General features: G+C 36.8%; 2 protein-coding genes across 2 annotated transcripts; both read right to left on the reverse strand.

Annotated features, from left to right (window-relative positions):
- Window positions 1-677: 677 nt before the first annotated feature.
- LOC143846071 (large ribosomal subunit protein uL24z-like) lies at window positions 678-1,245 on the reverse strand. The gene has a single exon (XM_077354481.1). The coding sequence runs from the start codon at window positions 1,184-1,186 to the stop codon at window positions 737-739; it is 450 nt and encodes a 149-aa protein (XP_077210596.1). The 5' UTR covers window positions 1,187-1,245; the 3' UTR covers window positions 678-736.
- Window positions 1,246-2,855: 1,610 nt separating this feature from the next.
- Window positions 2,856-14,021, reverse strand: LOC143892469 (Di-glucose binding protein with Leucine-rich repeat domain-containing protein). Its single transcript, XM_077397100.1, has 9 exons — window positions 13,828-14,021; window positions 12,216-13,259; window positions 11,925-12,075; window positions 11,300-11,371; window positions 8,890-8,958; window positions 7,708-7,776; window positions 6,669-6,746; window positions 4,490-4,698; window positions 2,856-3,342 (listed from the first exon to the last, which is right to left on the reverse strand). Exons 1-9 carry the CDS (start codon window positions 13,889-13,891, stop codon window positions 3,236-3,238), a joined length of 1,863 nt encoding a protein of 620 aa, XP_077253215.1. The 5' UTR covers window positions 13,892-14,021; the 3' UTR covers window positions 2,856-3,235.
- Between the last annotated feature and the right edge of the window lie 2,461 nt (window positions 14,022-16,482).

Genomic DNA, 16,482 nt, shown 5'->3' on the forward strand with positions numbered 1-16,482 from the left:
AACTAAGGAAGATAAGGTAAACAGTTCCATCACATATCAGAAATGATATCAATGTTTATGAGACACATTTGATCCCACCACAAGTAACTGTTCTTTCAAAATCACCATATATATCCATCCAACACTAAAATCTTAAATGAGAGCATGCAAACCATACAAGTCCTGTATAACAAAAAACAAAAAACAAAAAAAACGCAATTATGAAAATAACTATCCCATTCACGGTCAAAAGCGTAGATTTAATTGCATCATGAAGTGATAAAATGTGGGAGAGAACAACCCAAAAGAAACAATTAACTAACTAGGGCAGCTGAAATCACATGAAAAATCTAACATTAGCATTACCAAACTTCAAAGTATTCGAGACACCATTACTCCGAACACTCCCCATTTGAGACAGAAAGCACATATAAAGCAATAATCTAAACACCCAAACAATAAGAGAAAATTCATCACTAGGAAAAAACAAAAGCAACTCCTAATCCATCCATAAGAACAAAGATTTCAATTTGACTAACTAGGCCAAATGAAGTCAAATATAAATCTAACATTAGCATTACCAAACTCTCCAGTGTTTGAGACACCATTACTCTCAAATAGTCTGATTACTCCCCATTCAAGAAGGAAAACAAATATAAAGCAACAATCTCAAAACCCAACTAATAACATAGAAAATTCATTACTAGATAAAACAAGAAACAAACTCCTAATCCATCCAAAATAACAAGAAAATCGATCAATCGACCTCTTGTAGAGAGGGTGCAGCCGCGACCTCCTCAGCGGTAAACTTGCCCTTGCCCTTGTCAGCAGCACGACCCTTCGCCTTGCGATCGAGGAGAGACTTTCGATCTTTATCAAGCTTGAGCTTAGTGATGATGACCTTTGATGGGTTAATCCCAACATTAACCGTGGATCCATTGACCTTCTCGCGGGTTATGCGTTCAACGTGGATGACCCATTTCTTTCGGTAGACCTGCACCACCTTCCCTTCACGACCTTTGAAGGTCCCACGAACCACCTGGACCTCGTCGTCCTTTCGGACCGGGACGGATCGGACGTTGTACTTGTTCCGGAGGTCCGATGAGAGGGGTGCGCTCATCAGCACCCGGCGCACGCTAGATGGGGCGGTAAAGTGCGCTTTCCTGCATTTACGACGGGAGCTCGTGACGCGAGGGTTGTACTTCATGGCTCCTTATCGTCTACTCTCTCTCTCTATCTTTCTGTCTAGGGTTTTTTGGTATTTATATGGAGAGGGCAGAAGCGATTGCTAGGGTTTGGGGATTTTGACTAAAATAGAGCTTTTAACCTGATTATCACAATACGCGAAAATCATTTCCATAAGATGATCCAAACCGTTCATTTGTTGGGCCACAACGCAAATAGGTTGTGCCCCAAAAAACCATTTCCATAGGATGATCCTAACCCTCCAATGGAAAGAAGGACTGCATATTATGGAAATTCTTATAGATCGACGGTTAGGATCATCCTATGGAAATAATTTTTGGGGCACAAACTAGTTACAATGTAGCCCAACAAATGGACGGTTTGGATCATCCTATCAATGAATAGGACTCTGATTTTTTTTTTTTCTCTATAGTGATTAATAATTGATTGTATATAAATCCCAATCCGTTGAGAATTTAAGCAGCAAGATCTGAATGAGGAACTCTATGACAAATGCTAGAAGAAAATTAAACAAGTTTAAGGTATTAAATGATGGATTTGGTGCCCATTTTGGATGGTTTGTAGTTGATTAAAAAGAGATTTTCAAGACTTAACTTTTGGTTAGTACTTTCTAATCACTTAGGCATCCTTCATTAAGGGAAATCTCATGCTCCAACCTAAAGACATGGATGGAGAATCCACTAAAACTCTTTCCTACCTAAAGACATGGATGGAGATTCCACTAAAACTCTTTCCTAATCCGAGGAGGCTTCACAACCTTTAACTTTACATGAGATATTGGACATGCATTGCCTAATTAGAAATTACCTTCAATTTCAACCAGTACTTAGACATGTAATTTCACGGGATTAACAATTTCCTCTGAAGCATAGTACGTATGCAACAATAGATTGTTTCTTTACTTTCCATCACAGACAGTGAAGCTTAAAACATGGTCATCTATCACCTAGAGGAGCATGAAGAATGGCCAACTCATCACTAAAAATAGCAAAAATCTGCAACTTTCCCAAAGAATAAACCTTAATTCAAAATTCTAAATATCCATCCTGCCAAACAGAAAAGGGAAAAAAAATAAAAATCAGAAAAATAAGATAGAAATGGAAAAAAAGAAAGAAAATAAGATTTCTTATTCAGGGAAGCCTAACATTGGAGAAAAGAGAAGAGTTGGAGGGAGGGAATCAAAATAATTTGCAATTACTCTGATATTGGTGTTAGATGAGGAGTCATAAAATGTTGAAGAAATGGTGAGTGAGCATTGAGATCTTGAGGTGTAGGGAGAGGCAAGAACAATCTATGAAACGTTTGAATTTTATTCTGAAAAAGTCGAACAGGTAGAGCAAAATTATTGCATAAAAGATGTGTTAATATAAGGTTGGAATGACGAAAGAAGTAGAGAAGGATTTAGAGGCAGAAGGAGGGAGACATTTTGGGGACAAAATACAAAAATACATCTCATACAGAAAAAATGAGTGAAGCTAAATGAATTTATTGGTAACTGCAAAATTAGCTGCATTTATCAACTGTTAGTAATACTGGAAAACTCCTGCTGCATGAAATACAAGATTTTCTTTTATCAGTTGAAGGAGATGCATAAACCTTATCAGATACTAATTTTAGAAGCAAGGTAGAGGAAACAAAGCAAGTAGACATGAGAGACTTAAACATTATCAGATACTGAATTTTGCTGCTTCTTCTTCTTTGGCCTTCTTATTGGGCTCACTTATCATATCATCACTTGCCAAATTTTGGTTATGAATGATACATGGGAAGGGAATTTGAAAAAAATTCCAACCATCCCAACACAAAATAAATTACATGAAATACTTTGCATTTTACAAGCATGGTTTAAATCCAACACTGCAATTATAGTTACATACAGACAGAGTAAGAATGTGATGATGTTCCATGCCCCTCCCTTGCCAAGCACATGGGATCAAATGCCTCTTTTGCTGACATGCCATGTATAATCCATTCATTCTCAGTTGAGGTCTCCTCACTGAAAATCTGCAGGGATTGGAGGGATCTGCTTCAGGATCTCAAAACATTTATGTCAAAGGGGATTCAAGGTTGATGGAAATCCACTGGCATTTTGTGTCTCCATTTCAAGTAGCATCATTGACTTCTGCCTTTGGTACCTATTTCTCTTCGCTGCAAGTGCTAAAAATAGCCAATGGAGAAAGCTTAGATGAGAAAACATAACATTTATATATGATACTAGCATTCTTGGCACATGCTATGCAGGGGTGTAAAATAATGGGCCCAACCATATCAAAGCATGATGTGAAATGGTGGGACCCACTGCATGGATTTGGGTGAAGATGGTGGGTCGTGGGACCCACCCTATGCATGGGTTTGGTAGAGATGGTGGGGCCTATCATATCAAAATATGAGGTGTAAAATGGTGGGCCCCACCCATGCTATGCATGTGTGTAGAATGATGGGCCCCACCATATCAAAACATGTGTCATAAAATGATGGAACCCACCCATGCTATGCATGAGGTGTCCAAAAATCCACTAGAAAATATTCCAGTAAAATATTTCCATGGAAAAAGTTTTCCAAGAAGGTTCAGTCCAACTGTGCATGTGTATTTGGTCCATCTTATGGGATACTCGAATAATGCATATGGTGTATGGAATCTACACATTTTGGGAGAATTCATTTAGCCTCAACCAGATGCAAATATTGAGAAAAAGAGTAAAGTAGCCTAAAATGACTTATAAACACTTAACAGGGAGCTGATACAAAGGGAAATAAATAGATATAGAAATGACAGAACCACCTATACAGAAAGATATATAAAACACCCCTGACTGTAGTTATTTTTTAATAATAGAAATGAATAGCTGGCTGCAGATAACATATGAAGTTTGCACAGTCAAGAATCAGCACAAAATAGAAATGATTGACAAGGGTGAAAGACCAGTTTTAGCACCAGTGGACTAGGTAGGAGAAAATGATATAATTTTTTGGGTATAAGTTTAGCCTCAAAAATCTGAAATTCATAGTTACACATCATTTTTTGGGTATAAGTAGCCTCGAATATCTAAATTTTATAATTACATATCTAATTATGAATGATTCTCGTACGCTATTTTCCATGTTTCTTTTAGAAAATCTCCCATCCAAGAACACTGGAGTAGGAGCAGTAATCCTTTTAAAATATAACAAAGCTGCAGTGCAGATAAGATCGGCTAACAGAAAACAACAAAAGATTAACTAAAAAGAAATAGCAATTAGAGAGAATATAATTGCAACTAGAAGAACCAAAATGCAGTTGACAGTTCCGGGAAACTACACTTACAAATCAGATCATTAGGAAGACCGAAGTCATAGTCATTTCTCCCTCTCCTAATGCAGAATATGTAAATCACTAAGAGTAGCACACTGAGAATAACCACACAGGATAGACCTATGGCAATTTTGCCACCAGTGGACAGGCCTCCTTTTCCCCAAAAGAAAGGACAAGCTGGCAGAGAAGGTACGCCGCATAGGCCTTTGTTACCAGAGAGACTGAACGAAAAAAGGTCAGAATAAGTAAACAAAGAAGTGCAATTACAAGAAAGTACAAGAATTTCACCTAATTACACCATCAACAATTCTAAGCAGAAACAAAGGAATGGATTCATCTAACTTTGACAGCAAAATGACTGGGAAAATGAAAAAGAAAAGAAAAACAGGGTAGAAAAAATGACATTAATGAAGAAAAGGAAATTATAAGACGCCCAAAAGACCTAATTACAGCATCAATGACTCTATAAAGAAATATATTTGTAGATGCATCTAATTTTGATATCATAAGGTGCTACAGCCACATATCAGTTAATATTTAAACAGGAGATTGTGAAGTTCATCGTAAGTGATAGAACCCAAAAGAGGGGTAGTTAAAAGTCATTTGTATGGTGGACCAAATCACCCAATTAGGACAAGTATCATAATCAACTATAACAACAAATGTTCCTACTTATAATCAGGGTTTTAAATTTCAACCAAAATCCGAAATTTCGGATTTCAGTCGAGACAGAAAGCGAAATAGGGTATACCCGAAACGGTATAAAATTTCGACCGAAATTTCATTTCCCCCGATATTTTGGCCGAAATTTAGGGCCCATTTGGATACCTCATATATTGTATTTGGATTTGGAATTGAGTTTTGAAGACAAAATGAATAGATCCAGCAGCTCATGTTGAGAGAGAGAGAGAGAGAGAGAGAGAGAGGTAAGGGACTACTTCCTATTGGAGGGGAGAGGTTGAGGAGCAAAGAGGGTGAAGGAAACTCCCAGATCTGTGGATTTCCATTTTCTTATTTGCACAGCTGATTTGGAAATCTGGTTTTTTCCACTGTCGGTTGCTGAATTGGAAATCCAAGAATTTGATCGGATCCAAATTACAATGCAAAAAGGGCTGCAAATGTGAAAAATCCAAATCCAAATCTTCTCTGCATCCAAACGGGCCCTTAAGGAATTCCACCCAAAAATTCAACCAAAATTTTGGCCGAAAATTTCTACTAAATAAAATATTATTTTATTTGATTTCATAAATTTAGCCCGATCAAATCTTCTGCGGGGAGAATAATCCATATAGGATAGATACCTTTTTTTTTTTAATGGTCAAAAGTTTCATTAAAAGGACCGTGATGGCCAAAAAACTGTACAGAAGCAAAGATACAGAAATTCAAGCAGGAAGGAAATCATATTGCGTAGAGAAGGTGCAAAGTGATAAAGATGGGTTCCTCCACCTCGCAATAAAATCTAATTTCATTTTGACGGCAGTTCATTGGAAATTCATTGATGCAAGGAGTGGGTGAGTCTTTAAGAATGAGAAAGGAGGATTTTGAAGGTTTTTTCTGGTTCTACAGGTACAAAAGACTCGAATGAGGCGGAAACTTGTGCTCTTCTTACGGAGCTTCACATCTTTCATAAAAGAGTTGTGAGGGAGGCTTTGGTAGGAGGATAATTTAGCCAATGTAACTGCTTGGGATTTGCATCAAGTCGAGTCTACGACCCTTGCTGCTGTCATGAAATAAATCCATGATTTATGTAGAATACATATTATTTTGGTTGCATGTCTTTAGAGAAGCTAATGATGTGGCTCTTTGCTAGCTAACAAGGGTGTAAATACGACTGATTTAGGTGGGGACCAATCCCACCACGTTTGCAATGCTTTTCAAATAAAATCCTCTTATCAGTCAAGAGAAAAAGAAAAATCACTATAGTATACAGATGAATCAAAGTTTGTATGTCATCTATAATCGCTACAATCAATTATTCTCATTATATGCTCAACCATTATTTCTACAAAGATGTTTTCATCCCAATGGACTAACAAAAGCGTAGAAAGAGAAAATAAGAACCAGCAACTTCCCTCAAGGAATACAAATTCATGCATGCCAAAAGATATTGCAATGTCATTCAAAAATAATTTCACAAAGAAAAAAAAGCCATCATTATAAAAAAAAGCCATGAGTATCAAATGCACCATACTCTATCTCTCCACCATGGAGACCAATTGAATATAGTTTATCTGGTACTTGGCCTTCCAATTCATTATTGTTTAATAGCCTGAAATACAAGTAACAATAAGCCAATCAAACATGAAAATCAGACAAAGACATCAAAAGGGTAGAAGCAATACAATACCTAAGGCAAATAATGTAATATGAACTATTTATTAGAAATATTTAGACAACAACAATGCTTTTCCATTTTGCCTAACTGTCTAAGTGGTACTAAAACACATGGAATGTTCAACAAAATCAACATTTTGAGTAGAAAACAAAATCATTTGAATTTACACCTCTAGGAATTACATAATGTATACAACTGAAATTGAAAGTGAGATAAATGTCCGTAAAGAATGAAGAATAATATACAAGCCAAATTAAGGAATTGAGCCTCTAGCCAAGGCCTTGTTCTTCAACCCGGAGGTCAGAGGTTCAATCCTAGCTTACCTACCAAAAGAAAGGAAAAACAATCTGAAAAAAAAAGAGTTTCAGATGTCAAATATGCCTAGTTGGGTGTATACACATGGCACACAATGCCTTGTGAAAAAAATAAAATAGCTACATACTACTACAAATAATATTAGGAGGGAAAATACATTTACTCCCTGAAAAATTCGATGCACATCCTCCCCCACCCCTCTTTCCCAAATGAAAAGTGAGAAAAAACATGAAATTTATTTTATGCTTAGTAGTTGTCCTTTTTCATATTAGAAGGGAAAATACGTTTACTCCCTGAAAAATCCTATACACATCCTGCCGCCCCACTTTCCCAAAAGAAAAGTGAGAAAAAACATGAAATTTATTTTATGGTAAGTGGTTGTCCTTTTCTATTTTTATGACGTTGAAAGTCCTCCACAAATGGTTTATTAGATACGGTTAAGGACCAGAATTAGATGAAATAAAAGGATGAGATTAGAAGCAGTATTGAAAGGGTTCTGGAGAAGTATAATTACTCTATTTAAATAGAAAAATTGAAATACCACTTAGATATTCGCTCCGAATAAAAGCAATTTACTTACACAAGTTGAAGACTTGAAGAACTTAAGCTTTCAGGGATGGTCCCAGATAATAAATTACTCGACAAATCCCTACAGAAACAGAACACCAATATAAAATAAGATTACGATATAATGATAAGGGGCATAGAAACTAAGAAACCATGGTTATATAAAGAAGCATCACTAAAATTTGAATTGTCTTAGGAAAGATCTTGTCTAAGAGGCTTCCAGTCAAATAACAAGAAAGGAACACCACAGTAACCACGTTTGCTCACTGATCACAATATGACAATTTTAAACATGGTGCACATTGTTATGTTGATATTATTAACATCTGAAGAAGCTAAAATGATGGTTCCCTTAACAATTATTGAGCACATTGTTATGTTGATACTACTAATATATGAAGAAGCTACAATGATGGTTCCCTAAACAATTATTGATTTCACACCTTTTTTTTATTATTAGTTTGATTTCACACGTGTTCACTCATGGGAACTCGACTTTGAAAAGAAATAAAAAGTATCAGATCCAGCAACAGCATGTTTGGTTTCAAGATAACTAGAGTATTGGAGAGGCATTCCCATGTATGAACGCACTGTTGTTAAGTTGTTGGAATGGTTCTTTTCAACTTTTTGATTGGGTTGTAGGGACATTTTAGCCCACATCTAGCTGGACTTCTTTGCTTATGGAACAAAATTTTTGGTTGCCGCTAAAAAATTGTGTCCTCAGGAGATTTTTTTTTCTTTTTTGAAAGATTCCAGGAGAAATTGTTATTCTTTGTTCCTCGCAAATTTTATCCATGGGTTAGTCTATTCCAGGAAAATAATCTTTTTGAATAATTGCAACCCATCTAAAAGCTGGAAGTGCCAGGATGTGTGTAATGCGTGTGCGTGTTTGTATTAAGATATGGTAGTGATGTCATTACATATTGTTTTATAACAATTGGGATAATGTTAATATACTCATTGGGTGGAAATTTAGCCTGGAGAATTCCCACAGACAAATAATTAATAAAGCCAGTTCCAAATAATCACATATTTTACCTATTGGGAAAACATAAATGGAAATCATGAATAGATTGCTAGCGAATAACAAAGGTCAAGAAATTCTAAGCAAAGCACGAGTCATTTCATTGGAAGCAATTTCAAAGATGAAGAAATTAGAAGCTGAATTGGTAGAAAAGAGGCATTCCCGACTTACAATCCCACAAGAGAACTTTGACCTATGTTTAATGGCATGGTACCTCCCAAGGAATTAGAACTTAAATTCCTGTAAAGAAAATGCAAAAGTCAGCTTATTATTTATTGGAGGCAGTAATAGCTTGACAAAGAAACTGTTCTATTTTAGGCAGAAGAAAAGAAAAGAAATCACACAAAAGTAAAAGAGAGAAAATGACAAACTTTGGATTGTATGAATAACTAAATGGAATAAATGATACAGTATGTGTAAACTGAAGTTGGCTATTCGAAAAAAAAAGTGTAAACTGGAGTCATTGGATGGTCAGATTAGATAATAATATTGGAAAGCAGGTAAAAAACAAAATTAGAGAAAATATATCCTCATAAAAAGTAACCAGCCATCTATCCACAAGTGCTGAACATGTCAGATTGTATCAAATAAGAGAACAGGAAAAACAGTTCAAAAACACTTGACCACAAAATTAGAGAAAAATACGCCCTCCCATCCATCTATATATGCTGAACATGTCTTTACTAATCTAACAGCCAAAACATAGGGATGTTAAAAAATAATCAGCATTCTGGTTCCTTATAGTAGAAGGAACACATTGAAGTTGAGCTACAAACCAGAAATACATAAGGTAACTTCATATACTAACAAGGGCTTCTTCTTTTTTTTGAATGGCGGACTAACAAGAGATATTTACAAGCAAAATATAATTAAACTAATGCAATCTTAGTCACCACCAAGGTTTTAAATTTCGGTTTCGGAATGCGTTTCGGTCCTCGCTGAAACCGAAATTTTTGGTCAAAATTTCGTTCGAAATCTAACGAAATAAAAAAAGGCTTGATTTTATCTTCCCTGAAATTTTGGGCGAAATCCCTGAAATTTCGGTGATTTCGCCCGAAATTTCAGGGAAATATTAAATAATGAATAAAAATTAGTTTTCAACGTGATCTTCCCTAAAATTGAAAACGAAATTTCGGTCGAAATAAAGTAGCGTTTCGAGTTAACCCAATTTTGATTTCGTTATTGACCGAAACCCGAAATTTCGGTTCGGATTTCGGTCGAAATTTAAAACCTTGATAACCACTATGTTGAATGTTATTAGTATCAGTGACATACTTTTCATAAAGTAAACAGAAGAGTTCGGAAGACTTGGAGAAGCAATATAAAATTCTAAAAATATATCATTGTGCAGAAAATGTGTACCTCATGGTATATCAATAAGTGAATACTATGTAGAAAGTCTGATCAATGGTAAAAGGCAATTTATTGGCCTTACAAGGGAAAATAGATGGGCATATGTGAGATAAAGACAACTGATATTGTAGAATATCATTAGGATTAAGGAGACCCACATGGTCTTGGTCATGTCACAAACGTGCATCTCACAGGCAAGATAAAGGACTACCAAAAAAAAATCAATGATTTAGCTTTTCTTGGCATAACCCAAAAGAAGGCTTGTTCAGGGCTAGATGGATCAGGGACCTAAGATGATCCAATCAAGGCATTCTTAACTGCAATTGGAAGGCCTTCTGGTTTCCGTCTAGCCCTTATTGTTCAGGGCTAGACGGGCTTATTAAATGTCTTTTATGAAGGAGCATAAAAGTTACTTTTTTTTTTCTTTTTTTGAATGGTAATGCTGCTTTCATTAACTGAAGAGGGACCGAGACGATCCCCAAATGTACAACAGGATAAGAAGCAAACAAAATAGAACATAAAAAGGGCAGCCCAGTGAACGAGACTCCCGCCATTGCGGGGTCTGGCGAGGGCTAGATGTACGCAGCCTTACCCCTACTCTGCAGAGAGGCTATTTCTGTGATAACAAAACAGAAGATAAGAAACAAAACTAGGGGGGAAGGAAATCAAAAATATCTACACTCTCCCTAGTGGGTTTTTCATGTTTAAAACCCCAAAAACAAAATAAAACATAGCACATTTCCCTATCGGTGCAAAAGAAAGCACCTGAGAAAACAAGAAAAAAAAAATTGTTTGAAAAGGTGAAAGCTTAGCATGGGAAAGGTGTTTGAGCAGAGAAAGAACACCAGCATACCAATTAAATCATAACAAAGTAAAACAGATCTTTGAGCAACTGCTCAGATGAGAAAAGAAAAGGGCCTTTGATTTGATGAGGGGAGGATGTCTAACATGACAATAAGGTAATATGAAAAAGTGACACTTGTGTCTCAATGAATAACTTTAGAGGAAGCTCCCTGCAGTAGGTAATGATTGCCAAGTGATATCGACCAGAATATCCATCTCAATATGTACTGAGAGACAAACAAATACATCAAAATTTCCGATACATGTTAAATAGGAGACAATAATCATCTTCATCTACAGAATAATTTGCATCATTATTAACTTGATTCTGGCTCAACAATTCAAAAAATAAATGCCAAAGTAATATACAATAATTGATACTTACAATCTTACCAAGTTCGTTAGAAGACCTATCTGACCACTGATATATCCTTTCAAGCCTTGACTCGCAAGATCCCTGTTGAGGTCAATAATATCTTACATAATGAAGGATATGACAAACTATTAACAGGAATAAAGGTTCATGTAGAACCTATAATCCTTAGCCTTTAACTATAGATAAGACTTGTGAAGCAAGAATAAATAAATAAATAGGATAAAATACTATGATTCAGCCGACACTTTGAATTTATTGCTGACACGCATGTCCTGCCGTGTCCGACACAACACATGTCGTCACTCCTTTGGACACTTTTAAATGTACTACTAGAAGTGGTAGACTTAATGTGGGTGTGTGGACACATTTTTGTACCATATCAAGTGTGACGTTCTGTTTTATTATTTAATGTAGTGTTTACCTCTTTTAATATTAAGTCTTATTTTATTATAAACTCCTCTTTTAGATCTTTAACAAAAATTTGCTGAAGGGACCTGAGATACAAGGATATCTTAAGTTGGAAGTGTTCCTCAATGAATAGCATTTCAATTTGTGATATAAATAGTAACGAACTACAAATTGAACTCTCCAATGATGCTATCTTCAACTCATAAAAACAGATGATGGTGCTTACAATTGAGTAACAACAAGGCCAGATCTGTCCTCATTATGACTGCATGTGACTCCCTCCCAAGCATCCCAGGTGGTCGGTGCACATGGATCCCCATTCCAACCCATTCTGTCAGGTATTCGGAGCGATTCTTTTAATGCCCTCATCGCAATTACTGCATGCAAAGCTAGACATTGATCAAACTAACTGCAAACTAAAAAAATGCAGATACTTTATCAAGCGATTTTTCATATTTAAGCATGTTTGTGTGAATTAACAAAAAAGGAATTTCAATAAAATTCAGGATCTCTTTACCTTCATTAGGAACAGTTGAAAGATCCAAAGGAACCATGCCATAGTTCTCAAGACCGCTAATCAATGGAGCACCAACAACAGGAACAAGCTTCACACTCAAAGGCGTACTGTTCAAGTTATTAACACTGTAATGCCATTTAAATGCTGCGAAACTCCCAACTTCTTTGAATATATCTATCGTATTCACTTTCTTCTGGTTGATATAGATATCAAAAATGCGCTGCCCAGCTCCAGTGATGCTCGAATCTATCTCCGCAAAATGAAACCAAACCATGTAATCCATCCCCGCATCAACGGGCAATTCATACTCCAAATTTGCATTCACTGGGACCGTAATTGCATACTGATATAAATGTGTCGGGAAGTAATTAGGAGCTTGATTAGTACCAAATATGTGGTCCGTAGTCGACAAAACCTGAAACTTAACATTACTATTCAGGAGCTTCATATCGGATTGCCAAGCTCTTCCAAATACATCGGTATCGTTGCTAAACCCAGGCCCAAATGACTCCGAACCACACGTTAAACGCCCGTAGTTAACTAATATGTGATCCTTACCAGTGGTGGAAGAATCATAAGATAGTGGATCAACTTGTATAATCTCAAGCGATCCAATTACCGGAGGATCAGTTGCAATGCTATAAAAACACACGGCAACCTCTCCATCGCTGACAAAGGCAAAGACATCAGAATAAGCTCCATCTTTGCTTATGTCCTCAGGCCAGGGGGACTTCCAGCTGAAAACAAGGGTCCCCTCGACGGAGACATCAAAGCTCGGTGAATGCATTTTGCTGTCATAATTGTCATAAACTGTGAATGTTCGAATGTAGTAGCGGCCATTGGGGACATTGACAAGGTAACAATTCTTCTTTCCAAAAGAAATTGGAAAGAATCTCAGAGTCCTTTCTTGTGGTTGGATAAAATTGTGGGGCTCTGCTACTAAACCTGGTGCGCCACCGGTGTAGAACCGGTCAGCAATCCATGATTGGTTGAATTGGCTTGTGAAATTTTCAAGCCCACCGCAGTCTATCAGGTATGAGGTATCTGCTAATTTGAAACAGAATAAGCAGATTTGAAATCAAACATGAAGACAAATTTTCAGAAAGAATTGCCATTCTAAAAAAATAAAAAAAAGAGTACAATTTTTCAGAAGCAATGCGAAAAACAGCAAGTGGAAGTGAAAATTAGTAAGCAAGGAAGAATCATTGAGCTGCAGATTAGGGTTAAAAAGAAAGACTGTGTATTTTCAAAACAGTGTTTTTTGCTGGATTTCAACAGTTTCTTAGTTGAAAAGAATAAATAATCAGAAAAGAAAGAGAAGCAGAACATCATAAATGCAAATGAAAGTTTCCACATTGTGAAAAAATTAGGTCGAGTAAAGACATGCCGATGAATCCGCATTCTAGAATTAAAACAGAAAAAAACTGAGAATTCAAATGGACCTAATCGAAATCAGACCAGCTTCGTACTGAAATTAAGAAACTGATTCTTGTGCTAAATGGAGAGAGAGAGATTGAAAAAAGAAACAGTGAACTCACATCAGAACAACTTCGTATTGAAATTATAAGACTGATTATTTTGCTAATGAGAGAGAGAGAGAGAGAGAACTTACCGTAGGGATAAGGAGGAGCGGCAGAGAGAAGAGTGGGAAGAGAGAGTAGGAAAAAGAGAAACATTCCGGCGAAGTTTCCGGTGGTCGGAAAAAATGTGGTAAGAGGAAGAGGAGGCGAGATTAAAGGAAAGAGATATTTGTTTTTGTGGGGTCGCTTACTGCTAACGTGCACTACAGGGTGGAGGGTTTGTTAACCGGCGCTGCCTACGCGTTTTTGCCATTTACGCCCGTGAATGCGGATGAGTGTGGGGCCCGCTTACTTTAAGTCAATGGATCGTCTGTTGTCACGCATCGGGAAAAGTTGAGACGGTTGAAATTGTGTACGTAAATGGAGGGTAATAAAGAGGGGGTCGACTTGGATTCCCTTTTTGTCTAAGTATATGCATTTTCAAAGCCTCGTTAAGCTTTTATGGTTAGTAAAAGAGAGAATTTATACGGTGTAAAATAAGGGCTTACACCGTATAAATTCTCGGGGAAGAGAAACAAAACAGGGTGGAAATGCAGATGCTAACATGATGTTAATATTCTTTCCACCTTTGGGCTTTGGTTCATGTGTGATTTCTTGCCCGGAAGGGCATCCTGCCATTTGATCGTACCATCCAACTAAGGCCCTCTTCATTTCAGATTGTGACAGTATGGTGACCGCCACAACCGATTATTGGTCCCAAATTAAACAGGGCCTAGATGTGTTTTCACAATCTTAATTTTGGGCTAATAATCTGTTGGGACCCTCTTTAGGCCTTGTTCGTTTCAGATTGTGACAACCAACTGTGAGGCCCAAACCAATTATTGGATTCACATTTCTGCTTAAATTTGAGTCTAATAATAGCGTTCTTTTGAGATTATGGCTACCGACATTAAGAGGCCGTTTGGGTACGTGGATTTTAGAATATGGGATTTCTTCAAAATTGTAGTTAAGAGCAAGCTTTTAAATTTCGGTTTCGGGGTGCGTTTCATCGGTACTCACTGAAAACGAATTTTTCGCCAAAATTTCATTCGAAATCCGACGAAATCAAATCACTTAATATTTTATCACGTACAAAATTTCAGGCAGAATATCAAATAATGAATAAAATCCCGTTTTTTAAGTGATTTTCCAATTTTGGACCAAAATTTCAAGAAAACGAAATTTCGACTAACATTTTCAAAATTTCGGTCGAAATAAATTAACGTTTCGAGTTTACTTCATTTCGGTTTCGGTCGAAATTTAAAACCTTGGCTAAGAGACAAGAAAAGAAGCGGACAAGTCGTTGTTTTTTACTCGTTTTTTACTTCTGACCCTTCTTTCCATCAGCAAGAGAGTAGCAGACCCTCCCATATTTCTAGGTCTTAGAAATCTCAAGATGCATGAGAGATATTTAAAACCTAAATTTCTCACTTAAAATCCAAGAAACGCTGTCAGGACCCCTCTTTTACATTGTTTTCAAACTAAAAACCTGGATTCTAAAATTCGCGTATCCAAATGGCCAGTGAGATTATGACAACCGATTGTGATGCCCTTAGGATTTCGTAAATATTTTGAATCGTCTTACAATGTCGATTGACCGGTTAGGATTTCAGCACAACAATTGGGTGTGAATCGTGCCCATTAAATCCACATCATGATATCTAAAATAATTTTGAATCATAATCTAGCCGTAACCACAAAATTCGATGGAACATCCTAGATCTGAATGCTATGAAAATATCCGTCACATTTTCATTCATCTGTGTCTATTAATGAGAGGCATTTCTGTAACATTTTAAAGCCCCACTGAAAATAACAAACAACATTTTAATTTTTGACTTTTAGTTGTGATGACAAATTCTCCTCTCTCGAGTTTCTTCTCTTCCCTCCCCCAAACCTTAAGACCTATCTGTGTGCAAAAGTAGCACTTAGGACACTCCTGTGGACGGTCCATTTCAAATAGATCGTGACCCAAACTTAGAAAGTATATCCAAAAAGCACTTCAGAAAGGATCAGACTCTTCGTGACCAAGACATAGGTAGATCTAATCCGAAGTGGACCCATTGACATAGCGGCGGAGGTACATGTAGCTTAAGGGGGGCAGCTGCCCTGTTGAGTTGGGCCAAACACCTTAATCGGCACAGCCTTATGTATAACCTGCCGACCTATGCATAATGCCCCCCTTTTGTACAAATCCTGGCTCTGCGATTGACACCTAGAATTGTCCGATTGGGTTGATTATTTTATGTGTCGAACACCCTTTCTAGAAACACTAATTTCAGTCTATTATTGGAGTGTGGGGACTAATAACTGTTTTCCATGAGAAATTGATTTATAGAGTAATTTATCAGTGTGAATAAGACATTATTTGATATCCACATGCAGTCCCTTTTTTTTAATATTGCCACTCCTCTTTATTCTAAACTTCTCTCGAAGTTGTTGGTGGCTCGTTGAGATTTGTATAATGTAAAGAGGGGATTGACGGATGGATGCATCACCCTTCTCTAAACTTGCCTACCGTTGAATAATTAACAAATAAATTAATAACATATAAGACATGTCTTATTCAAAATGACGACTTTAGTTCGTTGTAGTTTTCTTAGGATACTGGTATCGTGGTTGGGGTCCACCACTCCCCTATAATTCGGGCCCGGTGTCAATTACCCTGCCTTGAGCGTTGAACCAGAACGATGGAATTAGGATACTGG

Source organism: Tasmannia lanceolata, unplaced genomic scaffold (assembly GCF_043159265.1).
Source record: "Tasmannia lanceolata isolate RefF3 unplaced genomic scaffold, GAP_Taslan_0.1 ptg000015l, whole genome shotgun sequence".
In the NCBI taxonomy this organism is placed as follows: domain Eukaryota; kingdom Viridiplantae; phylum Streptophyta; class Magnoliopsida; order Canellales; family Winteraceae; genus Tasmannia; species Tasmannia lanceolata.